Raw genomic sequence first — 26,410 nt, 5'->3', positions numbered from 1 at the left:
ATCCATCCTGGCTGGGTGTTGAGCATAAAGATGGTTTTTACTGTTCCCTCCATTTTAGTTGTAGAAGACTGTTCTATTTACTGATAATCTTTGTAGACTCTGCCAATGATAACATACTGGATACCATACAACAAGGCAAACAAACAAAGCAATAACACTAAACAATCAAGTAAGAGTCATAAAACATGATTTTAATGGGCAATCTCTAAGAGTAGAATACAGGAGTGGACCATCCCTTCCAAAAGATAAGATAGTTTATCTTGAATGAAGATAGTGGTCTTTTACAATGTTCTAACCCAAAGTTATAGCAACTTAAGTCAACGAATGTACAAGTTGAGTTATTCAGAATAGTTTGGCAGGAAAGGATTAGCAACGTAATTATATGTAGCATTATTACATTTATGAATTAAAATCTGTGTTTTCTATTGGAAACTATGTATCATGAATTCTAATGCCTCCAAAAATCAGTATCAGAGTTACACTTCACATTTTATATTACTTTAAAGGGATTCATGACATGATAGCATCAAGTAAATTTTTTATGTGGACACTGTGTAAAAGTTGTAGGAAAACGGATAATTGAATTTGTATCCAAATTATTACTTGTATTTTAATGAGAATATTGCCTTTTCCCCAATCCAATTTCTTCTCTATGAGAGATACTTATGATTATAAAATATAAATGTTACAAGAAAAATCTACCCAGCCCTTTCCCAATACTGGTAAGTTTTAGATGTCAACTGCAAATGGACATGTGTCCAAGATAGCAAGATTTGGTAGAGATGACAAAGCTGATAGAAACAATGGATGGTATTTTTTGAGCATTTCAGGATGTCAGTGCTGTGTCTGTAATTCCCAAGAATATCAGTGATATCCTAAATTAATCCATACTATCCATTCACTTTCCAAAGTCAGACAAAGACAGGTCTTAATAAAAGAACACTGACAGAAATGGACACATATTGAAGCACTTCATCAAACTTCATCAATGATTTGGATGAGGGGATAGATGGAGAACTCATCAAATTTGCAGATGACACCAAGCTGGCAGGAATAGTCAATACTCCCAGGCTTAAGATACAGAAGGATCTTGCCAGACTTGAACATTGGGCACTATCTAACAAAATGAAATTCAACGGTGAAAAAAGGAAAGGTTCTATATTTAGGCAAAAAACCCCAAATGCACTGGTATAGTATAGGTGGTACCTTGCTCAATACTGGTAGTAGTTAACTGTGAGAGGGATCTCGGAGTCCTAGTGGACAATCACTTAAATATGAGCCAGCAGTGTGCTGCAGCTGCCAAAAAAGCCAACACAGTGCTAGGCTGCATTAACAGAGGGATAGAATCAAGATCACGTGAAGTATTAATACCACTTTACAATGCCTTGGTAGGGCCACACTTGGAATACTGCATCCAGTTTTGGTCACCACGATGTAAAAAAGATGTTGAGACTCTAGAAAGAGTACAGAGAAGAGCAACAAAGATGATTAGGGGACTGGAGGCTAAAACATATAAGGAATGGTTGCTGGAATTGGGTATGTCTAGTTTAATGAAGAGAAGTATGAGGGGTGATATGATAGCAGTATTCCAAAATTTCAGGAGTTGCCACAAAGAAAAAAGAGTCAATCTATACTCCAAAGCACCTGAAGGCAGGACAAGAAGCAATGGATGGAAACTAACGAAAGAGAGAAGCAACCTAGAACTAAGGAGAAATTTCCTGACAGTTAGAACAATTAATCAGTGGAACAACCTGCCTCCAGAAGCTGTGAATGCTCCAACACTGGAAGTTTTTAAGAAGAGACTGAAAAGCCATTTGTCTGAAATGGTGTAGGGTTTCCTGCCTGAGCAGGGGGTTGGAGTAGATGACCTCCAAGGTCCCTTCCAACTTTATTATTACTTATCTGTTGTTTGTTACTCTGAATCAAATTACTGAAGTGTCTATAAAAATAACTTTTATAAACAGATAATGAATGTAGTGTGAAATTTATAATAAAAATAAAAAACCAGAAAATACTAACTTACATATAGATTCAAAGAGTATGACTTGCAATAAGGCTTTCCATAGTGTTAGGGGTTTGAAATTAGCCTTCATACAGTCTTTAAAAAATTATAACTGACAGTTCAGTCAGAGATTGAAATATCATGTGACAATTGCCATTCATCAAAGCAACGATTACTTGTAGGAGAGTAAGACATAAAGTTCTCATTCTCTGTTCAGCAAATAAACTCCTATGACTCTGAAATATGAAGAACACTGAATATCTATTCTGTGTGATTGGAGAGTAACCATTCTACAGACCAGATAGGAATAAATGTAATTGCATGGGAACTGCCATTACATGGGAACCGTTTATACAAAATACTAGCATCTTCGCACCCAGAGAAAGACCCAGAACTGCTTTGCATCTTTGAAGCCAGAAAGAAGCAGAAGCACTGTGACCTTGTCACTAAAATAACAATGAGCTGGTATTTTTAGAACTTCTTGGTCAAAAACAGGTTCCTATTTGTACAAAAATCTGCGGAGTATTAAAATGTAAAGAAAGGCAGTTTGGTTGTGATGTTAATTAACTGAAACAGAAGCATCTTCAAATACTTCTTGATCCAGAGCTAGACAGAATTCACTGAGGTTTGAAACCAGTTTTATGTTCTAGCATAAAAATTAAAATTATTTCTCTGATGAAAACTAGCACTAAAGGCATTACAGCCTCTGTATAGGTTCATAGTAAAATCTTGATCAGCTGAAAACATGACTTCTCCTTTGAAGTGGAAAAACCCAACACCAAAGAGCTACAGCTCTTTTTTCTTTTCCTCCCAGGAGCCATCCAATTCCCAGACTGTTCTTGTATCCTGATTTGCGTATGTGTGTTTGGGTGTCAGTCATTCTAGTCCTGGGTCAGTGCTCCACGGAGCAATTGATTTCAAAACCTCCCAAAAGCCACCACCCCGATTCTGTCATTCCCTGGTCAGGAAGAAGGCAATCCAGTTCTAGAGGTGATGAGGGCATTTTGTTATTTTAAGTGTATCATTCCAACCCCCAGAGGGCACCATCCCATTGCCATGCCTTTCCTTTTTGGGGAAAAGAGGTCAACCCACTTCCAGGCCTGCCATTCCCCCCCCCCCTCTGTCTCTCTCTCTCTGTGTGTGTAGGGTGGAGGCAAGGCATCTGTCAATCTAACCTCTGGACTATGAACACATGTATTAAAAGCATGTTTTAATTTAAAAAAATGCTTTCAAAATGATGCAAAAGAAATAAAAGGAAAAATCAAAAATAAGGTTTTTTTTAAATAACAAGAAAAGAAGGAATGGGTAAGGATTGATAAGGATTGCTTCACCCCCTCTATCCCCCTCCCAGGATCCAGTCCCTGGTTTCTTGCTCACCTATTCTCAGCTTACATTGATTTCAATGGTACCCAACAGGGGTCAACATCCCTTCTCATCTGCCATTCATCCCTATGGGCCTCCATTGTTTCCAAGGGCCACTCTGGTCCTTGGCTTCAGCAAGTCCCAAGGGAGGCTCCCGACACATACACACACACACACCCCAGGAGAGGGTTAAGCCACGCTACTGACACAGGGAGAAGGTATGATCAAGGCCCTGATGAACTGGAGCTGACATCACCTAGAGATGGCTCATACACACTGCCGGAGGGACCTTCCCTCCTGATCCACCTGCTGCTGGGCGGCCAAGATTTCCGAGCATCACTGACTATATGGTGGCTCCCCTAAAGCCGTCGTACCCGCCGCCGCCGCCACAACTACTACTACTTCCCCGCGATCCGCCCTAGGCTCGATTGTTGTTCAGTACCGCGCCATTCTGCTGCCGGATCTGTGCCTCTGAGCTGAGCTTTGGCAAGACGCCTCCCCGCAGTGGAATGGAGCTGCTCGCTCTCTCGCTCTCTTTTCCCCTACTAGTCCGCTTGGCCTTACATTACCTTCTGTTGCATAGCTGTGATCGCGCAGGAAACTGTTGTTTATCTTGCGGGTATCAATGTCCTCCTCCATTGACAGCGGGCTTACTTTTGTGGGAAGTGAGAACAGGCAGGCAAGTATCCATCATCGCCCCACCACGACAGAATTTAGCGGCGAGGAGGGAAGGGGAGCTGCATTGAGACTAACATGCTTCTCTGCCCTGGAAGGGAAAAAAAATAAAACTAAAAAAGAAAAGAAAAGAAAAGAAAAGGCAAGCAAGCAAGCTTTCACCTCCTCCTCCTCCTGCCAGGGACGCTGCTGTCGCAAAGGTCCAAGCCCTTTTCTCTTCCTGCCGTTGGCGCAAAGGTGCAAACCTCCTTCGCCTCCACCCAGGAAAGGGGACGCGCAAGGTCCAATTCCCCTTCGCCTGCTGCTGCTGCTGCTGCGGTTTTCGCGCTGGCTGCTGCACAAGCTCCAAGTTCCCTCCTCCCAAGGCTGCCGCTGCCGCGCACGACCCGATGCCCAGGGAGGCTGCTGCAATCCCCACTTCCAAGGCGAAGCGCCGCCGCAACTGGGCGACTTCCCGATCGCGACGCCCAACAGGTTCCCCTTGTGGTGGCTGGCGAGCTCTCCTCCGCATGCAGCAGTTCCCAGCGATGGCCCAAGTCGCAACGCCGCTAGCCACAAAATGGTGTCCGCCTTGACTGCAAAAGATCACCGTGCCGGCGCCGATCCACTCCCTCTCACTCACTCACTCACTCTCGCGCGCGGGCGTTTGGCACACAGACGCACACCCACTTAGCACAATTTCCGCGGGGGGGGGGGGGGAGAAACGGGCTGCGACGCCGAAACCCCGGCCCCACGCTCTGCCAACGGGGAAACGGGGGGGGGGATGTCTCTCGGAGGGAGAGGGCGGCAGAGCTGGCTCCGCTGCGGCAAGCCAGGCGGCTTCCTTAAAAGCTCGGCTTGGCTCTGCTGCAAAGCACGCTGAGACGGAGCACGGGCGGGCGGGGAAAGAGAGAGAGAGCGAGAGAGAGAGCGCCGCCGCCGCTGCTGCTGCTGCAGGAAACCGCTCAGGCTTCTGCGGTAACGGCGGCGGCGGCTTGCTGGAACCTTATGGTGCATTAAAGCCCAGGCTCCTCCCATACAGTTCGGCTTTGGCCAACCGCGGCGACGGCGGCGGCCCGGGGACTCTTCCCGCAAGCGCGGGAGCAGCTTTTCTGCTGCAGTAGAGCTTTCCGAGGACCACCCCTGAAGGCGCCGAGAAAAGGTCGGGTGGAGGGGGCGCGGCGAGGCTGCTTCTCTTTCTCTTCCGCCCCCCCTCCTCCTTCGCTCCCAACCTCTCCCAGCACCGGGGAATTCTACCGTCCCCCACGCGCGCGAGAGAGCGAGCGAGCCAGACCGCCTGGAGTCCCAGGGGTCTTCAAACTTGGCCCTTTTATGACTTGTGGACTTCAACTCCCAGAATTCCTCAGCCAGCGAAGCTGGCTGAGGAATTCTGGGAGTTGAAGTCCACAAGTCATAAAAGGGCCAAGTTTGAAGACCCCTGGGCCCTGGACAGTAGTGACGTTCACGTGGGAAGGGCCGCCGTCGAGGCGCGCGGAACCCGGGCGATCCGTCTTTGCCGGTCTTCGGTCACTTGAGCTCCCGATTTGAATGACGGGACGCGGGGTGGGGGAAGACATCCGAGACGCTTTTCAGGACTCGGCTTGGGAAGGGGCCGTCGCTCGGCGGTAGGGTCAGGGCTGGCATCTCCGGGACAGGTGAGCTAGCTGGAGGGAGGCTGCGATTTGGCGGGGAAGGCAGCTTTCTCTCTTTCCTTCTGCCGCGCAAAAATGTTCAGGATCCACCTAAATGGATCCTTTTCTAAACCGGGCCTTTTTTCCTGCCAAAAGATCTTCAGGCAGCCGATGGTGCGCAATCGGGAGTTTTGTTTTGTTTTAATCTTGGCTTTTCTAGGGAAGGAGAACTCCCTAAGTAGTAACTTCTCCGCCTTTCTCCTATATATAAAATATATCCATGATGGTTTTTCTTAAGAAACCTGTCCCCTTTTCAAAAGCTGTGTCCGTGAAAACGTAAAAGCGGAAGTGCTTTTTAAAAATTCTTCTTTTGATACCGGAAGTTTAAGGAGGTCAAACATAACATCTCCCATCTTGTCTTTCTTAGTCTCCTTGCCTACCTCCATCCTGGACCATGATTAGTGTCCATGATTAGTAGCAGAAATTACCACTTGGAAGACATTTCTACCTCTGGAATTAAACATCGAAATGATTCTGGAACTCACATTAAGCTAATTTTCCAGACTGGACACCCAATAATATTTGCTATGCAGTAAACAAGATAGTGTATAGCGCATATTCTGTTGGAAACAGCATCCAGATACCTCAATTCTTAACAAGGAAACTAGTCCTTGCAGTGTCTCCCTTCACCCTCACATTTTCTCCTTAACCTCTACTTTGAAGAAAAATTAATTGTAAATTTAATAAGCTTGCTCACAATATGATGTTTCAGTTGGTCTTAATTACAGCATAATGTGCCTCTCTTTCCTTTTGAGGAACAGTGTTCTTTTTCTAATGAACCATGTATGTCACCTTGTTCCTTAGAGAAGCTGGATATAAAGGTAATAAAGAATGAGTCAATGGCCATAGCAACTACACAATCTCTAGTTTCATATCCTGCAACGTGCATCACCCCAAAGATGGGTAACACAAAGGGTTCTCTCTATGGAGGGGCAATTTTGTTTGGTTTGTTCTTGTTACATGTTACCATCCCTGCCTGGCTTTGTTGCATTTTTTATTATTCTTGGCAGTTGTTGCCAATAAAAATGTTTCATTTCTCTTAAATGAAAACAGTATCAGTCTTAAGTAGACTGCTTGTGTGTTATCAAAGTGCTGGTGTCTTCAGACTGTTTATTACAAGTTAACTTCAGAGACATATCCAAGCAGTCACCAGAAGTCAACATTGACTTGAAGGCACACACACAAGACTACACAAAATAGAGTTTGTCACTTTTATTTAAATTGAAAGTGCAACTTATGAAGATTATCTTACAGTTGATGGCTCTTGACATCATTGTGTGTGGGTAGGCGCGCATACATGTGTATCCAAAATGACCATTAGCTAGTACATTTACAGCTATACTTGGTAGCATTTATAATACATTTACATTTACAGCTATACTTGGGCATTTATAATGACCACAGAACGGATGCTCTATGGCCTGGCTGTTCGAAATAGCCATATGGCATATCGGGCGCTTGACAACCAGTCACCTTTACATACAGTCATATGTGTTCTGCAATCATGTAATTCATTGGAATGAATGGATTAGCACGTACAGTGACCATATTTGTTTAATGACTGCAGCAAAAAGAATCGTAAAATCACTTCTGATCACTTTCAACCCAATTTCTGGTCTGAATTTGCAGTCACAAATCAAGGACTACATGTACGTACTTGGTCTCGATAAGGTTGCATTTGAAGACATCTTGGAAACTGCAGTCAAAGCAAAATACATGATCCAGGTTGTTGGCATAGAAAACATGGTACACGCACTGTAGTCCTCAGTTAATGACAGTAAAGAGTGTAGTCCTCAGTTAATGACAGTAAAGAGATTGAAATTTCTATCACGATGCATTTGATAAATGTGATGTCACATGACCACACTGCTTGACTGTGGCAATCTCCATCACTGTTATTAAGTGAGATTTGGGGTCATTATGCAAATCTCAGGTGGCTTGCACGCAAGCAAGGCATAATGTGTGGCACAAGGACAGTAAGATCGGGGTGGTGTTTGTGATGGCTGCTGCTGGGTGGAGGAGGGTGTGTGTGATTTACTAAAGTAACCTTTCTCGCTGGCTTCCCCATTGACTTTGCTTGTGGAAAACTGTCAGGCAAGTTCACAAAGGTGACCACAGGATGCTGTAGCCATCATAAGTGCAAGATGGTTGCCAAACACCCAGACTGTGATCACATAACACCGGGATGCTATGATGGCTGGAACTTAGTGGATTGGTCATAAGTTTCCTTTTCAGTGTTGTTACAACTGAATGGTCACTGAATAAATGTTAAGGAAGGACTACCTGCATAGTGGACTACAACCAACCTGAGGCTACTACACTGGTTCTAGACCTCATTATATATGAGGGACAATCTGCTCAATGATTCTACCCAGATATCTGGACAGGGTATGTGAAAGGTTCTTCCATGTAAGAAGGAAAACTGGATGAACCAAAAGACAGGCCTTCTTTGTAGTGGCCCCATTGTATGCAGTAGCTGCATGAGATATACAGTAATTGGGGAAGTATATCTGGCCACTGCTCTTCTGTTATTCTGAAGTCTCTGAAAAGTCTTGTCTCAGAGGGAGTCCAGCTCATAATAGATAATTGTGAATAATCGTTGGTGTTTTATTCTAAAGAACAACGAAAGATAATCAATCAGGAAATCAACTGGGAAGAAAAACTGGTCTTGATGAAAGTACTGGCCTGCAGCACAAGAAGTTGTTCTTATAAGCACACAAAGGACAATGATGTTGGGGCAAAATAGTGTTAGGTATTAGAATTGTGAGACGTCAGCCTGATGATCTTTTCGGCCATCCTCACCACTCTGCACCGCCTTCCTGTTTGAAGCAGTGATGCTTCCAAACCAGACTGTGATGCTGTATGACAGGATACTCTCAATTGTCCCCCTGTAGAAAGTGGTCAGAAGAGGGGAAGGAAGATGAGCTTTTCTCATGCGACGCAGAAAGTGCAGGCACTGCTATGCCCGCTTCACCAGTTTCTCACTGTTGAGCAACCAAGTCAGCCAACTTGTTAGCTGCACACCCAGGAATTTGATGCTGGTAACCATCTCCACAGGTGAATCATTAATGCACAGAGACGTGTGGCTGTGCCTGCCTTTTCTGAAATCGACAATGATCTCTGGTTTTTCCGGTATTTAAAACTAGGCTGTTTTCCTTACATTTTTCCTTAATGCCTGCTTTCCTTGGATGCACTTTTGTTAAATCAGGGGAGGAACTGTATTTTTATTATTTTGTTTCCCAATTCTTGTATGCTGCCCATCTTATCAGACAATAAATAATGCATCAGTGCATTTTCTAATAAGAAAACCACCATAAAACAAAGAGCCATGTATTTGCCTAACAGTTAAAAATGGGAAATAGCAGCCACTGCTTCTTCAACTTATCTGCAAAAGACTTGAAAAAAAAAGATGATATGGCCATCCTTTATTTCAGTCCTTCCCTCAGATTGCACTCTGTTAGTTATAGTAGGCAATAATAGGCACAAGGCCAACACAATGCAGTACTCATCTCATTTTAATGGTTACTAAGTGGGTAGCTGGTCTGCTAAATGTCCCTACTTCCATTCAAGCCAACTGTATGCGTGCCAAAGAACCAGATGCACATTCTAAAAAAAAATTCTATGGCTGGGTGTTTGGACAATCACTGTCAGCCAAAATAAACACAAAAATCTATGCCCAAACATGATATTTTAATGAGATCTGGAGTTCAGCACTTAATGTTTTTATCTTAAGGTACATTACAGTTGCATTGTCAGAAAAAAGGTTATTTTTAAATATCCACCTTAGCAACCTCCAAGTAGTAACAATGAAGAAAAAAATGCTTCCCACAGGTTGAAGGGAAAAATAATATGTATCACTTATGGGAGTAGCATGTGGTTGGTATTATATGAGTACATGAATCAGAAAGCAGTAGCTTTCAGATAAATCTTCAGTTCCTAGAATAAGCCTCTCCTTAATTATATTTTAAAACTGACATTATCTCTCTCTCTCTCTCTCTCTCTCTCTCTCTCACACACACACACACACACACACACACACACACACACACACACACACACAACTTCTGTGAGCTTGGGAACTGCACCTCACTTTGCACTTAAGAATGTACAAGATTAAACATCTATTTTGTATCTTTAAAAATCCAAAAATGTCCCCAAAGGGAAGCTGGACATGTATGGTTCCAGAGCCTCATGTTTACATCCCTGATATAAAATGACATAAGAAATCAAATAAATGATACCATTGTCATAATTCTTTCAATTGTATTGGTTTGTCTTGACCCACAGCAGGGTTTCTAGAACTTGTTTTATAATATATAAATGCTATATATCCAAAATAAGGTCATAAAAGCTAGACTTTCTAAAACAAAATGCTACAACTCCCCACCCTCCAATCCTAAATTTTAAAAAGCTGGTCTAAAACATGGCTTGTATCATGATAATTCAAGGACTGTGCCACTAATCCATAATCAGATTGAACAATTTTTATATATGCCTACTCTGTTACTGGCTTCACTTTTAAGATCAGCATTCTGTGTTAGATTAAATATTTTTGCTATCATTGTCTCACAATACTTTCTTAAGGGACCAAAGAGATAGCTAATAAACAGGTTAGAGACATTTACAGAGGCAATACTCCTAAGAATTCTATGTATGGAAACTAGAGTTTCTGAGGGCAGAGATGTTGTTTGGTTAACAATCAGTAGTCAGTCTATAGGCTGAACAGGGGAAAAAAAAATCCGTTAAATAAGGGAGGAATAACAAAAAGTAGTATCCAAAGTAGTAAAAGAGCCTTGGTGGAGCAGTGGGCTAATGCCTCCTTAAGTAACACCAGCTGCCTGCAATTAGTGCAGGTTCGCATCCCACCAGGCTCAAGGTTGACTCAGCCTTCCATCCTTCCGAGGTAGGTAAAATGAGGACCCAGATTGTTGGGGGCAATTAAGCTGACTTTGTAATAATGCCGCTTGGGGTGTGTGTGAAAGCCCTAATAAGCAGGCATATACATAGAATGAAGGCTACTGCTAAGCTTGTAAGCCGCCCTGAGTCTTCGGAGAAGGGCGGGATATAAATGGAATTAAAATAAAAAATAAATAAAAATAAACCACACTTCATAGAAATGGAACTGCATCCTGATGTTGCAATGGATTTGTCAGAGAATTTTAGATCTCTGCTGGAAGATCTAAATTAGCTGTTTTCTCAATAGTAAGTTTACTGGTTTGTTCACAGTAAGTAGTGATTACAGTATTCACTGAAAGGCCTTGTTGCCTGTTAGGCCAGGGCCTTTATCAATCCCATTTGGGGAGTTAACCCTGAGGAAGAAATTGTGCATTGTTCACAGGCCATTTTCACAGTCCCTTGTCTATATGTCTCCAAATCATAACCATCATCCAAGTTATAGTGAGTAGGTTAATGAGGTGTAGCTTCTTCCAGAGACTTGTCCATTTAGTGTCTTGGAATTCCAGACTCCTTCCTTCGCAGGTTGCTATTTTGAGGCCTGCAAGGACTACTTCAAATCTTGTCATTTCCACACTATCTGTCAATTTCCAGGTACCAGAGATGACAACTAAGCAGTTTACTCTCCTTTTTATAGTATCTATGGTAAGCAGTAATAGTGCCACCTATGAGTTTTGATCTCCATTACCCTTGTGGTTGGTGTGTGCATTTACTTCAATAGATGGTGAGCTCTTTCACTCTCAGTACAAAACTGTCTGTTTATCTATCTGTAAAATTTATATGGCCACCTATCTATCCATTAAACACTGGGCAGCAAATATAGTAATAACACAACAATCCACTAACAGTGAAAAGTAAACGAAATTGAGGCCCTTTTAAAAATCTAAATTCTCACATATAACTTGACTGATTATTCCACTGTTTTTCATTATTCTTAAATTGAGAGTGGGGAGAAGCCTCTTGAGTTTTCAATGTGATCAAAATTGTGCAAACCCCATAGGTATTTGCTTGAATCATAAATATGGTCTGAAGTCATTAAAAATATTAAACCAAAGACATTCTGAGTTTTGTGACTTAGTAAACCGGGAAAAGAAGATGAGGTACACACTCACATTGGAAACAAAGAATATTAACTATATTTTGTTCAGTTATTTAGATTTGTAACTAGAGTTGCCAGCCTGATTTCATTTTATTTATTTATTTTATTTATTTTATTATATTTATATACCGCCCTTTCCCGAAGGACTCAGGGCGGTTTACAGGGTGATTAAAACAAAAAATACAAAAGTTAAAAACAGATTTAAAAAAAATTATATCCGTCCCTGAACAAATAAAACCCCAGTTAAAATTAAAATTAAAATTAAAATTCTCAGCCTGGGCCAGAGAGCTCGAAGAGCCAGGTCTTCAGGTCCCGGCAGAACGAACGGAGGTCGGGGGCGGTCCTAAGCTCCACTGGCAGCTGGTTCCAAAGGGCAGGCGCACCCACTGAGAAGGCCCTATCCCTGGGTGTTGTCCGCCGGCAGTCTCTTACCGGCGGTACCCTGAGAAGACCCTCCCTGTGGGAGCGCACTGGACAAAGGGAGCTTGATGCCGGCAGCAGGTGTTCCCTCAGATAACCCGGACCCAAGCCATTTAGGGCTTTATAGGTCATCACCAGCACGTTGAATTTCACCCGGAGGGCAACCGGGAGCCAATGCAGCTCGCGGAGTAGAGGTGTTACATGGGAGTATCGGGAAACCCCCATCACAACTCGCGCGGCCGCATTCTGCACCAGCTGAAGCCTCCGAGTGGTCCTCAAGGGCAGCCCCATGTAGAGAGCGTTGCAGTAGTCTAAACGGGAGGTCACGAGCGCGTGACTGTGCGTAGGGCATCTCGGTCCAGATAGGGTCGCAACTGGCGCACCAGGCGAACCTGGGCAAAAGCCCCCCTGGTCACGGCTCCTTTTGTTGCTGCTTCCCTCTTAGGGAATTATTGGAGTACATTTACCAATGTAAATTGCCATAGTTTCTTTACTGGAACTTGAGAGTCAATAGCTGAGACAATCAAATAGTATTTCTATTCTTGGGAGGCGGAGCCAGCTGTCAAATGGAATGGCTGTGTGGAGACACCGCTCCGAATGAGTGTGCCAATCTCACAGCCTTTTCTCTGTTCCCGGTGGGTTTTTTAAAACCCCCAGATCTCTCGGAGGGAGATCAGAAGCAGGGGTGCCCAGCTGAGCAGTTCAGGACAGCAGTCCGAGCTGCAGAAAGCAGGAAAGCCTAGGAGAAAGCCAGGTGAAGGAGACGGCCCATTATGGCGGCTGTGAAGAAATGACAGCTGTCAGAAATAGCGGTGAGTCAGCGGGACAGCGATTCAACTAACCTGGCGGACAAAACACTCAGCAAACTCTTGTAAGTGTTCCAGATTGTGAAATCTCTCAAAGAAGAGAAGAAAAGAGGAGAAGCCCCAGTGCGAAAGGGGAAATCACCTCCCCTGTCAGATAGCGGCAAAAAGGAGACAGGGGAAAAAAGAGATCTGACCTTAAAGCAACAGACTCACAGGCTGTAAGGACTGGAGATCAAGGGTGGTTTCTCTTTCTGGCTCTTGCAATAAAACCAAGAAGTTTAACCAAAAACAAAATAAACTTGAAGAGTGATGGACTGAGCTGAGAAAGCGGACATCTTGAATAAGAACTAACGACCAATTAGCATTAAATGAGGGAAGAGTGATACTCATAACTTAAGAAGTGAATTATTTGTTTCAAAAAGTTTCTAAAACAAAAGGGATAAATTGTAATTGTCTTGAGAGTTTAGACCAATAAGAATTAACTGAACATAACCTATTGTATGATTGAATTGGAGGAGGCTAAGTAGGAACAAAAAGTTGAATGCTCAAGGAGGGTGAGAAATTTATTTGTCTCCTTGTTGAATATAATAATATTTATAACTGAATTGACTATAAAACCTGGTTTTTATTGTTAAAGAACTGAATATTGGTTACAATATTGAGGTAATTTAAAGGTTATATTATTGTTACATGTTTCTATATAGAAAAATTAGGACTGTATGTAATATAAACACTTGAAATTGATTAATATTGATTATTGTGTTTTAGAAGTGTTAGCGTAATAGGTGTAATAGGTTTGATATTGTGTTAGCAACAAAATGTAGCATTGTTAAGATATAAGGCACTAGTGATTATAACCTTGGAAGAATAATAAATTCTCCAGGTGTGGTGGAGGGAAAGACAAAGATCATGTATAAGTGGGAGGGTTGGTTGATGTCATTTAGAAAGATGACAAGCATCCCAAATCTAACAAGAGTTGGGACTGGAAGAAGGCAGATGACCCAAGCCTCATCGGCGGAATTAAGCCCAGCAGGGAAAAGATCCATAGAAGAGATGATGCCACGGGAGAGAGCAGGCTCACTTAAAGATCTACAAGCAATGCTACAATCCATGCAAGAGGTTATGCTGAGAAACCATGAGGACTTAAAAAAAAGAAATAGGTGAAATAAGGAATGATACTGGAGAACTTAAAGAGAAGATGGGAGCAATGGATGGAAAATTTGAATGTTTCCAACAGCAAATATTGAAAAATGAACAGAAATTATTAGAAATGGGGGAAAGAATGAATAAGGAGGAAAGAAGAGTAGATGAAATGAATGAAAAACTCTTGCAAGCAAATAAAGAGTTAGAAAAAAACCATCATACTGCTTGAAACTGAGAAAGTAGACCATTATCTATGTTTCCAAAGCGTGAAAGAAGAGAAGGGGGAGGACCTCCCAGAAATGATGACGGACTTGCTAGCAAGGGCCCTAGGGACAGGGAAGGAAGAGATGGCAAATGAGATTGATGAGATATATAGAATCCACACAAATTACGTGAGAAGAAATAACTTACCCAAGGAGGTACATATCAGATTTGTGAAGAAGTCAATTAGGGGTGAGATTTTGCACAGAAAGAGGGATGACCCAATAGAATACAGAGGTAAACAACTAACTGTCCTCAAACATGTCCCTAGGAGGGTAAGAGACCTGAGAAGGCCCTACCAACATATTACATCAAAATTAATCAGACAAAACATCAATTTTAGGTGGCTGATGCCAGAAGGGATTCTGGTGACCTGGCAAGAAAAAAGATATAGGTTAGATTCGATTGATAAAGCAGAAGAGTTTTTCCAGCAGCATCTAGGCAATGAAGATGAACTAGAAGAAAGAGAGTTAAGAGAAGAGACAATACAGAGAGATATAATAGAAAGAAACGGGAATCACAAGGCAAAGAACGGGAAACGGAGAGAAGAGAAAAAATGAGAATGAACTATGACAATGATGATGAAAGTAGACATAAAGAATTCAAGGAAGATAGACCGACAAGGGCAACAAGATCAAAACAGAGGCAGTAATGTAGAAATATTAACAGTATTATCATTAAATGTAAATGGACTAAACTCCCCAGCTAAGAGAAATATAATTTTGAACAAGCTCAGTAAAAAAAAACCTTAGCTATAACAATTCTACAAGAAACACATATAAAGACTCAAGATCAGGATTTATTAAACTACCCTAAGTTAGGAATCAAATTTGTATCGCTTTCACAGCAGAAGAAAGGAGGAATTGTGATATATGTTAAAGAAAGAATCCCAGCAAGACAAATCTATCAAGATGAGGAAGGTAGAATACTGATTATTGAAATTTCCCTGAATAAAAAAATGGTCGCCCTGGTAGGAATTTATGCCCCCAATGAAAAACAAAGACAATTTTATAAGAAACTGCATAAAGTTATTGCTGGTATGGAATACGAGAACATTTGTATAATTGGCAATTTTAATGCAATTATAGACAGAGAATTAGATTATAAGAGTGAGGAAGTAAGGAAACGAACTAGGAGAATATTACCCGGTACCTTTTTTAAAATGGTGGAAGAATTAAATATTCAAGATAGTTGGAGGGAGAGAAATTTGAATGAAAAGCAATTTACATACTATTCAGGGCGGCATCAATCGTGGTCCAGAATTGATATGGTCTGGACAACGAAAGAATTAAATTCAGATATTGATGACATAGTAATAGACATTAATACTTGGGCAGACCATAATCCCATTATAATTAAATGGAAAGAACAGAAGACAACAAGTAGGTGGACTCTAAAAAAGGCAATCCTAAACCAAACAGAATTTAAGCATAAGGTGGAGGAACAAATGCAGACATTCTTCCAGACAAATAAGAAAGAGGAGACTAACACTCAAAATTTATGGGATACAGCCAAGGCAATTATGAGAAGAACTGCAATTGCGTACATGGCCAATGAATATAAAAAGAAAAGGCAATATCGAAAAAGTTTAGAGGAAGAACACAAAAAATTAGAATTAGAACTACAAAAAAACCCACAATGTAGAGATCTAAAACAGCTAGATTTAAATAAGCATAAATTGAACATTATAGAAAAGGGAGAAATGGCACAAAAAATAAAAAGCATTAGACAAAAAATTTTTGAACAGGCAAATAAACCCGGGACATGGCTGGCCTATAGATTGAAAAAACAAAAAGATAATAGATGGATTAGTAAATTATGTAATCAAGCAGGGGAGATAGTATATCAAAATGAAGGAAAAAAATGGTTGACGTATGAATTCTATAAAAATCTTTATAAAGAGGATGAAATGATCACTGAGGAGAGAATATCACAATATCTTATGAAAGCAGACCTACCGAAGGTTCCGGAAGAATTTCAAAATATATTAAATAAAGATATAACAGTCCAGGAAATTATAGAAGCCATTAAAAAACAAAAAAGTAATAAAACACCTGGCCCTGATGGATTACCATCCGAAATATATAAAAACCTCCAACAACTTTTGGTCCCAACCCTATTGGATTTATTTAATGAGGTACTAAACACAGCAAAAACCCCAAACTCATGGAAAGAAGCAATCATCTCACTAATTCCTAAAGAAAACTCTGATTTGACCTGCATTAAAAACTATAGGCTCATTTCTTTACTGAACACGGATTACAAGATTTTCACGACTATAATGGCAGAAAGATTAAAAAAATATTCAGCTGAATTTATCCATACTGACCAAAACGGCTTCTTGCCTAAAAGACAAATTAGACATAATGTCAGGATCATACTAGACATCTTAGAATATTATGAATTACACAGCGAAAAACAAGTGGAATTAATTTTTGTTGATGCTCAGAAAGCATTTGATAATGTCAAATGGAATTTTATGTTAACTCAAATAGATGGCATTTGGGGGAAAATTTATAAATATGTTTAAAGCAATCTATTCCAAACAAGAGGCAAAAGTAATCATAAACGGAGAAGTAACAAATAGCACTCAAATACAAAAAGGTACGAGACAAGGCTGTCCACTATCTCCTTTACTATTTATTCTTTCTTTAGAAGCACTCACAAGAATAATCCGAAAAGATAAGCTGATTAAAGGATTAGAAATCAGAAAAGAGACATTTAAATTACAGAAATATGCAGGCGATTTAGTTTTCATTCTGGAAGACCCCTTAGAATCTGGAACAAAATCATTACAGGTGCTGGAAAATTATGGAGATGTTGCGGGATTGAAGATCAATAAAGAAAAAACTAAAATGATAGTTAAAAATATGTCCAATTTACAAGAAACTGAGCTAGTAGAAAAAATTAATATCCAGACATCCAAAAGAGTAAGGTACTTGGGGATCCAACTGTCGGCAAGATGTATTACACTCAAAAGAGAAAATTATGACAAGTTAATAGACCAAATTACAGCAGACCTAGACAGATGGAAAAACTTGCAGCTCTCCTTTATGGGGAGAATAGCGACAATCAAGATGAATATACTTCCCAAATTACTCTTTTTATTCCAATATGTACCAATTAAATTAGGTAAGGATTTTTTTTGAAAATTTAAAAGAATTACATCCAAATTTATCTGGCAAGGTAGAAAACCAAGAATTAAATTAAAATTATTACAGGATGCAAAGGAAAGAGGAGGGCTCAGCTTCCCGAATTGGGAAAAATATTATCAAGCAGCAATAGCGGTATGGATAAAGGATTGGATACACTTAAGGAAAAGAAGACTACTAGCATTAGAAGGTCATGACATGCAAATTGGATGGCATGCTATAATGTGGGATGGAAAATATAAGGCTCATCAGTACTTCCAGAATCATCATATTAGACGGGCACTATTAGACGTGTGGATAAAAATTAAAAAAAATTATTATATAGAAATCCCCAATTGGCTATCCATATTAGAGATTTTCATGCACCCCAAATTCATAAATTTAGGAAGAGTAATCACATATAAAGATCTCTTAGACGAAAATGGAGATCTGAAAACAAGAAAAAGACTATTAGAAGACGGTATAGAGTTGGAATGGTGGGCATACTTACAAATACAGTCACAATACAAAAAAGAACCAGGGATAAAATTAGAGCATACACAATTAGATAAAATCCTTCTAGGAACAGAAGACCAAATGATAAAAAAGATATATCAATATCTATTAGAACAGGATTTGTTAGAAGAACAGGTAAAAGAAACAATGTTAACCTAGAGTAAAAGTTTTGGTTACAGTATTGACCTAGATAATTGGCAATCACTATGGGATAGAAATAGGAGGTTAACGCTAGCCACCTCCTATAAAGAGAATCTGTACAAGATGTTTTATAGATGGCACCTTCCCCCTACAAGGTTAGCAAAAATAGATTAAAAAAATCTCACCAATGTGCTGGAAATGCAGAAGGCTTCCAGGGACTTACTATCATATGTGGTGGGACTGTTCAAAAGCGCAAAATTTTTGGCAGTGGATAAAAAATTGGTTGGAAGAAATATTACTACAAAAAATTGATTTAAAACCAGAAACCTTCTTATTAGGGATTATTAATGATAAACTCAGCAAAGCATCCTTCTAGTTATTATTGCATATTTTAACTGCAGCAAGATTGGCATATGCCCAAAAATGGAAAAGAAAGGAAACACCCACTGAAGAAGAAATAATAGATAAACTTTTATCCTGCGCTGAAATGAACAGGTTAACCCTAGAGATCAAAAATAAGACTGAAACAGAGTATTATGAAATTTGGCAAAATTTGTACGATTGGTTAGAGATAAGGAAGATCGCTGAGATGACTATTGTTTGATTAGTTGATAATGTATTGTAAGGACTTCTTATTAGCACCTATATCAGGACATAACTGAAAAATATGTAAATATAATGCTGATGACTAAAAGAGAGTTTACCAAAAAATTTACAGAAGTTATATGTATAGTTTGTTATACTCTGTCCTGTCATAGAATGTATTTTAAGTTTTTTTTTTCTTTCTGTAACATAAGGTAATACTAATAGTAGTGTTGTAGCCAGGGAAGTTGAATCATGTCCACTTTTGTTTTTAAATGTACATTTCATAAAATTTTCTAAAAAAACAGCATTTCTATTTTAATTAAAGGAATGTTGAATCTCTAGGTGTGTTTCAGCTTGTGAGTTCAGGCTATTGCATCTTTCTTCTGTGTTGAATTGAATAGGATTTTATTTTATCCGGTTAGTACTATTATTGGACACATTTTTCCTGCAGATAACTCCCTAAATAAATATGTATCACTAGCTGTCTTTCCTTAGACTGACTTGTTCCAAATGGCTTTTGTGACATTCTATTAGATCTTAAAGAACTCTGGATAACTGTAGAAGCTGCCTTTGTGGGAATGCACTTTCAAATGATATTCTTCCTCTAGTCAAAGTCTAGAAAGATTTCTTTACTTCTCTCTTCTCCATAACATTCCTCAGAAAATTCCTTTTACACACAGAATGGTAAGTGTAAAAGTGTAGAAATGGAGCATGGCTTTGCCCACTCAATAATGGCTCCATCTTAACGTTTTTTATCCCATCCCCCCCTCCCCTGGCATGGACATCCTTGCTGTTCAGAAACACAATATGTGAGAGGCTGCTCTGTAGATTATCCGTGAATTACTGAACCTGAGGGGCAGCATAGCTGGAAAACTACAGGTCTAATAGAACATTTTGATTTATCTCTACTGCTTGTCAAGGGTTATCTTTAATGAAAGCAGATATAAACTATTTTCCTGCTTATTTAGAGAAGTGTTTCCTTTTATTTCAAAACTATATATCCTATGTTAATGAAACTGTTTAGTTTTTAAAAAATATATGTTTGGAACTGGTGCTTTACATCATCTTAACACCTTATTATTTTATCCCTGTTCTTATAGGAGAACGTATTAAGTCTTTAGGGTCACTGAGTGTAGTATTACCACGTGGAAGTGACAAATTTTATCCTTATGCTGGTAAGATCTCTATAGCAAAAAAAATGTCCTCCCAGAATTTTTTATTTCTAATCTTTATCGCCATATCATGTATAATTGACTCCTGAGCTGCTTGGGTAAGGAAATGAACTAGGATTCTCTGAAGGCCACAGGAATGTCAGCCTAATTTTATATTCCCGTCTTTTTTCTTTAGCCTGAATACCGAATCAATTTACAACAGGAACAACCCAAGAGATTAATTTGTTAAAACTGTTTTCAAAAGGAATTTCCATCAGTAGCACATTGTCCTTAAATTTTGATAGGGGTTTTTTTTTATATTGTCTTTCAAATAAGTTTTGCAAGTATGTCTTACATGGAATTTTACCCCTCTAGCCACAGCACCATTCTCTCCCACTGTTCCTCCCTTTCATTATTCATGATAACCTCCAAGAAAAAAAAGATTTCTTTCATTTAAGCAATTGCTAAAAACTCATCAGCATGTGAACATCAGGCCACAAGACTGTTGGGAATTTAAATTCAGATATTTTCTTTATTTATTGCATACCCTTTGAAGTATACTATTATACAAAACCAGTACTGATGGGAAATGCTTCTTTAGATATGCCATTCTTGCTGTTACCGCAAGCAAAACAATGATTGGAAGGAGTCAATCTTGCCAGTAAAATCCATGTTTCACAGTGGTGTTAATGCAGCTGGCATATAATAAATCCTAAATATCATAAGAACCATTCTAGATTTTATTTTAATGCAAGGATTTGCAGTTAGTACTGAACTCCAACTAGGTGATCTGAAGTCCACAGGTCATAAAGTTGTCATAGTTGTCCATCCCTGCCCTAAACAATACCTGGGATAGAATGTTGTAGGACAGGGGTCCCCAACCCCCAGTCCATAGACCGGCAGTGGGCCATGGCATGCTTGAAACCAGTCCGCGCAAACAAGCAAAGCCCCATCCATGGGATGCAGGCAGTACATGAAAACACGCCCCTTCTGGTCCGCAGAAAAACCTCTCTCCATGGAACAGGTCCCTGGTGCTCAAAAGGTCGGGGACCTCTGTTGTAAGATACCAAATTATGTTCTAGCAATTTTGTAATAAACTGCATGTGTTAGTCTCACCATCAAATGGCATAGGAAATTGCCTAGTACTTGATCATTCCACTTTTGCACACTTACTTCTAATTATCTGGATTAGCTCAAATAATTATACCCACTTCAAGTCTGAAGTCCAGACTGAACATCACTTGACTGCTGCTTCTAATATTAAACCCCTATTGGAAATCATGCAAGTTAAGCTTTAAATTCTTGAGAAGACTTATGTGTAAGATCATTACTAGAATGTGAATAAGACTCAATTAGATTTCACATGTCCAGCAGTTCTGTACAAACTGCTGGATGATGGTGGTAATCTATGTCATTCATCTGAGCTACATCACCCATCTATTTAATAAGAAAATCAGAAGGTGGAAGGTATTTTCAGGAAGCTTTACTAAAGATTTTCAGGAAGCTTCATTTATAGAAGACCAGTTTGGTGTAGTGGTTAAGGCAGCAGGGTGGGAGATTGTGAGTTCTAGTTCCACCTTAGGCATGAAGCCAGCTGGGTGACTGTCAATCAGTCACTTTATCTTAGGAAGCAGGCAGTGGCCAACTACTTCTGAAATCTTGCCAAGAAAACTGCAGTGATTAGCCCAGGCAGTTGCTAAGAATTAAAACTGACTTGAAGAGGTGTGTGTGTGTGTGTGTGTGTGTGTGTGTGTGTGTGTGTAAATAGGTATGGAAAATAAAATATATTTTCCACCTGACCAAAGTGTAATGCTTTGTAACATGAATCCCTTTGCTTATTCTGACTTGAAATCAACAGTTTCAATCTGTCATATATTTTTTCTTACAGCCTTTAATTGTACATTAACACAGGACAGTGTAGAAATGTGCAGAGTTCACCTTGACCCAATAAAGCTTTTATAGTTTTAAGAATTTATTAGGTTATACTGTCATCTTGCATTGAGATATTTTGTAATACAAAAATTACTAGCATGGCAAGTCGTAAGTATCCTCCTGGAGGTTCCACCTCATAAACCCCAAGACAGAAATTTCACATGCTACAAAATTCATGTTTGATCACTAATGAAAGTCAGTCAGTACAGAAGCACAGCACATTGGATATAATCCTATTTAGGATTAGCTTCTCCTGACATCTGCAGGAGGACAAATTTAGTTGTGTAATTTAATCTCAATAACATCAGATTCTCTCCCATATTTTATATCAAAATAAATACTACGTGTTAAAGGGATCACCTAGTTTTCAGAACTAAAATTTAGTGCTTTTAACAGTTGAGGTAAATGAAATAACTGGTAGATACACATTTTATTAGCATTATGAAACAACAAAATTTTATTTGGAGAATTCATGTTCTTTAAGGGTACAGAAATCTTAATTTTAATAAAGAAACAAACATGTATCTTAAATTGTATTTTTGTTAATTTGTAAAATTGTGGTAGATACACATTTTATTAGCATTATGAAACAAAATTTTATTTGGAGAATTCATGTTCTTTAAGGGTACAGAAATCTTAATTTTAATAAAGAAACAAACATATATCTTAAATTGTATTTTTGTTAATTTGTAAAATTGTACATAGATTATTTTAGTTATAAACTGTATATACGGTATTTCTTACAAAGCCTTCATTAAATCTTGATAAATTTATTTCAGTAGAATCCTAAGAAAAACCCCATTTTTCTTGGACGCTTGAGCAAGAAATGTTATTATCTGAAGAATATTTTGCAAAAGGTTACCATTCTGTTTAAAAATTCCTGCTAAAAACAGATAGCCACTGAAATTTCTACTAACTGGCTTGCAATTATAATGTTGCAGCATCCTACAGTCATGTAACTCCAACATTCACTGTCAGTTTCCAACAAGCAAAGTCAAAAGCCAGCAGGCGATCCCAAATGATGATCACGTGACCACAGGAGGCTATGAACGGGTGAGAGTTTGCAACTGTCCTACATAGTTAGAATCTGCAGTTTTAACAATTCTAAATTTTTCTATATGAAAAAAGACAGTTTCTCATAATTGGGTACTAGTCACATGTTTCATTATTATATTTGTACCTTACTGTTCTACCAAAGAAATCCTCATCCCCAAACAAAAATTACACTCCATATTTGAAATAATTTATCCAGGGTCATTTTTTCTGAGATATACAGTACTGTACATCTATACACATTTGATAGATAGATAAATAAATAAATATAAAATCATACATTAAAAATAAAAGAATAGTTATATTCAATCAAATGATCAGTTTTAGTTTAATCAACAATCATGAAATGACCTAAAACTTAATTAAAATGGAGAAATAAAACATTTCAGACTTGCATCAATTGCCATCTTCTTTTAAATAAGGCAACAAAAACTGTAGCCACTGAACAGGTGATAGATAATTTCATATGAGAGAAAAGTACGTTCATATAACAATTAGCCTTTCTTCCTAGGTCAGGGGTGTCAAACTGCCGGCCCGCGGGCCAGGTGCATCATAGCGAAACCGCGCCCACCCCATTGCCGGCAATAGCAAAAAAGTTGTGAAGCGTTGCAACATGTCATGTGACGTTGTGAGTTTGACACCCCTGTTCTAGGTACTGATGTAGCAAGATGGAACCACTCCAAATATCCCTATAAAACTTACAGTGTAGTAGCATGATGAACTTTTTCTGTATCCCAGATCCAAAAGTGCAGGTATCCTTGACTAGTGAAAAAGTTTATGTGTATTTAAAATCTTAAATGTAACTAAGCAATTAAACACTTGTTACTTGTGTCCCAAACCTATAATCAGGTCAGCTCAGCAGCAAACAAATTCAATTAACTGTCAGCAGAAAGTCCATAAAGTGTTTCCAGAGCTTTATAGAAACATGTCTTGATATAGCCTTAGTCAAAGAAACCAACATTATACTATTTCCTTTTGCTTCTAACAGACTTGATCTTTAATTCAAGGCTTTTCAACCTTTTCACCCATTGTACCACTTTTAGCATTAGGCAATGTCCGAGTACCACCAGTCGCCCAGCAAGGTGTCAAAAACTTGACCAAAAAAAAAAAGAAAAAAAAATGATAAAGTACAGGTAGTCCTCGACTTACAACAATTCACTTAGTGACTGCTCGAAGTTACGACGGCACTGGAAAAAGTGACTTATGACCATTTTTCACACTTATGACTGTTGCAGCATCCCCAGAGTCATGTGATTTACATTTGGATGCTTGGCAACTGATTCATTCTTAAGACGGTCACAGTGTCCCAGGGTCATGTGATCATCTTTTGCAACTTTTTGACAAGCAAAGTCAATGGCCCGGGGGGGGAGGGGGGCAGCTCATCACTCAGGTTGCAGGGTGCCTGTGAGGGAGGAATCCATGGGTCTCTGGTGGAAGGGGGTGGGACCGGGGTGGGTGCCCTCCTTCCTCCCTGTCTCCCATTGTCCCTTCTTTCCTTCCTTTCTTTCCTCCTTCTTTGTCCCTTCTTCCTTCCCTCCCTCCCTTCCACTGTCCCTCCCTCCCTCCCTCAGGTTGCAGGGTGCCTGTGTGTGTATGTGGGGGGGAATCCATGGGTTACTATTGTGAGTGGGCAGGAGGGAAACCAAATCAAATAGACATGTTACTGTTTATATTCTAAAGGGCAAATATCCCTACCTTTCTTCTTTCCCTCCCTTTGACCCTTCCTTCCTTCCCTCCCTCTCTCCCACTGTCCCTACCTTTCTTCTTTCCTTCCTTGTTTTTTTTCTTTTAACTTGATCTTATTTGAAGAGGTTCTTTTTATTCCTCCACCAACCTCGGTTCATTCTCAGCAGTTCACAAATTTGGGCTTCTTCTTTTGTCAGCTTTTTGTTTTTCCAGTTCTTCCATAAGATTTTTGGGTTGCTTCTTCTCTTTTCTCCTCCATTCTCCGAGCAATTGTGCTTTCAACTACTCCAACTCCCCCACCCCACCCCGTCTCCTTTCCCCATTATTTCCTCTTGCTACCAGGCATTCTCGGTTTAGGAAAACCGCTTTCTGAAGTCCAAGACAGGGAGGTATCAGACACAGTCACGCTTGCGTTGCAGTTGCCCTTAAAGTCCTGAAATTGGGCTTATTTTGCTTCCATAAAGATCGTTCTTTCCCACGCGGGCTTTGGCTGCCTCAGAAGGTGCGAGGAGCGCCTTGCTCCTTATCGGAGACGCGCAGAAGGAAGCCAGAAATCCATCCTCAGATGGCAGCGTCAGGGTGAGGACAGAGCCTAAGGCTGGGTGGGTGGCACCCAACGGCCTCCTTGGGGACATGCCCATTGGAAAAGGATGGCGGCGGCCACACAGAAGACAGGTGCAGTGCTGAGGCGACGGATGGAGCGCAGTCTGGGAGGACACGGCGTCTCCGCAGCCTCACTTCAGAGGGGACTCGCTACCCACCTGCCCGCCTCCGCGGCTCCTTCCCCAGGTGCTTCACGTCCAGCTCTACGGCAGGTTTGCAAAGGGCGATGGGAGATGAGCAGGGGCAGGGCCAATCAGGAGCCCTGCTAGGGGGCAAGACAGCATGAAGACTGACAGACGTGCAGGATCAGTGCTGCTTTCCAGGTGATTGGTGCTTATCTGGGGCTCAGCAGCTCCAGCTGGAGACTGGCGCTGATCCTGGCGCTTCCGCTGAGCCCTGACAGCCCTGAAGAAGTGTCGAACAGCTGGAAAGCGGCGCTGATCCTGGCCTTGAGCCCTGACAGCCCCGAAGAAGCACCAATCAGCTGCAAAGAGGTGCTGATCCCGGCGCTTGAGCCCTGGCAGCCCCAGCGCCGGGCCGCCACCTCCCTCCCAGCCTCCTCACCGGCCAGGGCTGCCGCCAGCAAGCCATCAACCCACCGGGAGCTCTCTGTGGACTGGAGCCCATCGGCGGAAGTCAGGGCTGGCCATACAGTCGCCAGCTGATCGGCACATACGGCCAGCCCCAACCTCCGCCAACGGGCTCCAGTCCATGGAGAGCTCCCGGCGGGTTGACGCACCAATGCCGGTGGCATGGGCGTGACGCGGGGGGGAGGAAGGCGACACAACATACCACCAGCCCGGTGCTCGCATACCACCAGTTGAAAAGCCCTGCTTTAATTCATTCAGATGTTGCCATAGGATTTTATCCCTGTTCACATTCTTTTCCCATCACAAACCACAGTCCTATGTTCTCCTTGCAAGGAGCAGTTGTTGGCAACCTCTCACCTTTTCTTTTCTGGAGTTTCTGTAGGATCATTCTACTCACTGGTCCATTTGGAGATGTGTTAAATTCGCTATTCCTCAGCCAGAAATCCACCTTTGACAAATACGCTGGCTTTTAGGTTACTTGATCAGGAAAAGAAAGAACTACAGCAAGGGAGACTGTTCTGCAGATTGGGTAAATGTCATGGAATTATGGAAACTGGAAACTTTATATGATGTTATTTGTAGAAATAACTTGAAACATGCAGCCCACAAAATTTCTTCATGTTAAATATTA

At 40.6% G+C, this 26,410-nt stretch overlaps 1 protein-coding gene across 3 annotated transcripts in view; it reads right to left on the bottom strand.

Annotated features, from left to right (window-relative positions):
- PPP2R2B (protein phosphatase 2 regulatory subunit Bbeta) overlaps positions 1-26,410 on the bottom strand; it is a gene marked incomplete at its 3' end in the record, with an annotated part of 274,612 nt that overhangs the window by 173,489 nt on the left and 74,713 nt on the right. Inside the window, exon 1 of one of the 3 annotated variants that reach the window (XM_081321461.1) lies at positions 4,202-4,614. The exons of 1 other annotated variant lie outside the window; for it this stretch is intronic. In XM_081321461.1, coding sequence (XP_081177587.1) covers positions 4,202-4,550 — 349 coding nt within the window. In that variant the 5' untranslated portion in view covers positions 4,551-4,614. Of the gene's footprint in view, positions 1-3,933; positions 4,615-26,410 lie in introns of those variants that run through there. One more of the 3 variants, XM_081321462.1, reaches the window with a different exon arrangement.

Source organism: Vipera berus (assembly GCF_964194415.1).
Source record: "Vipera berus genome assembly, chromosome: 2".
NCBI lineage: Eukaryota > Metazoa > Chordata > Lepidosauria > Squamata > Viperidae > Vipera > Vipera berus.
This window is presented reverse-complemented; position numbering and strand designations above follow the sequence as displayed.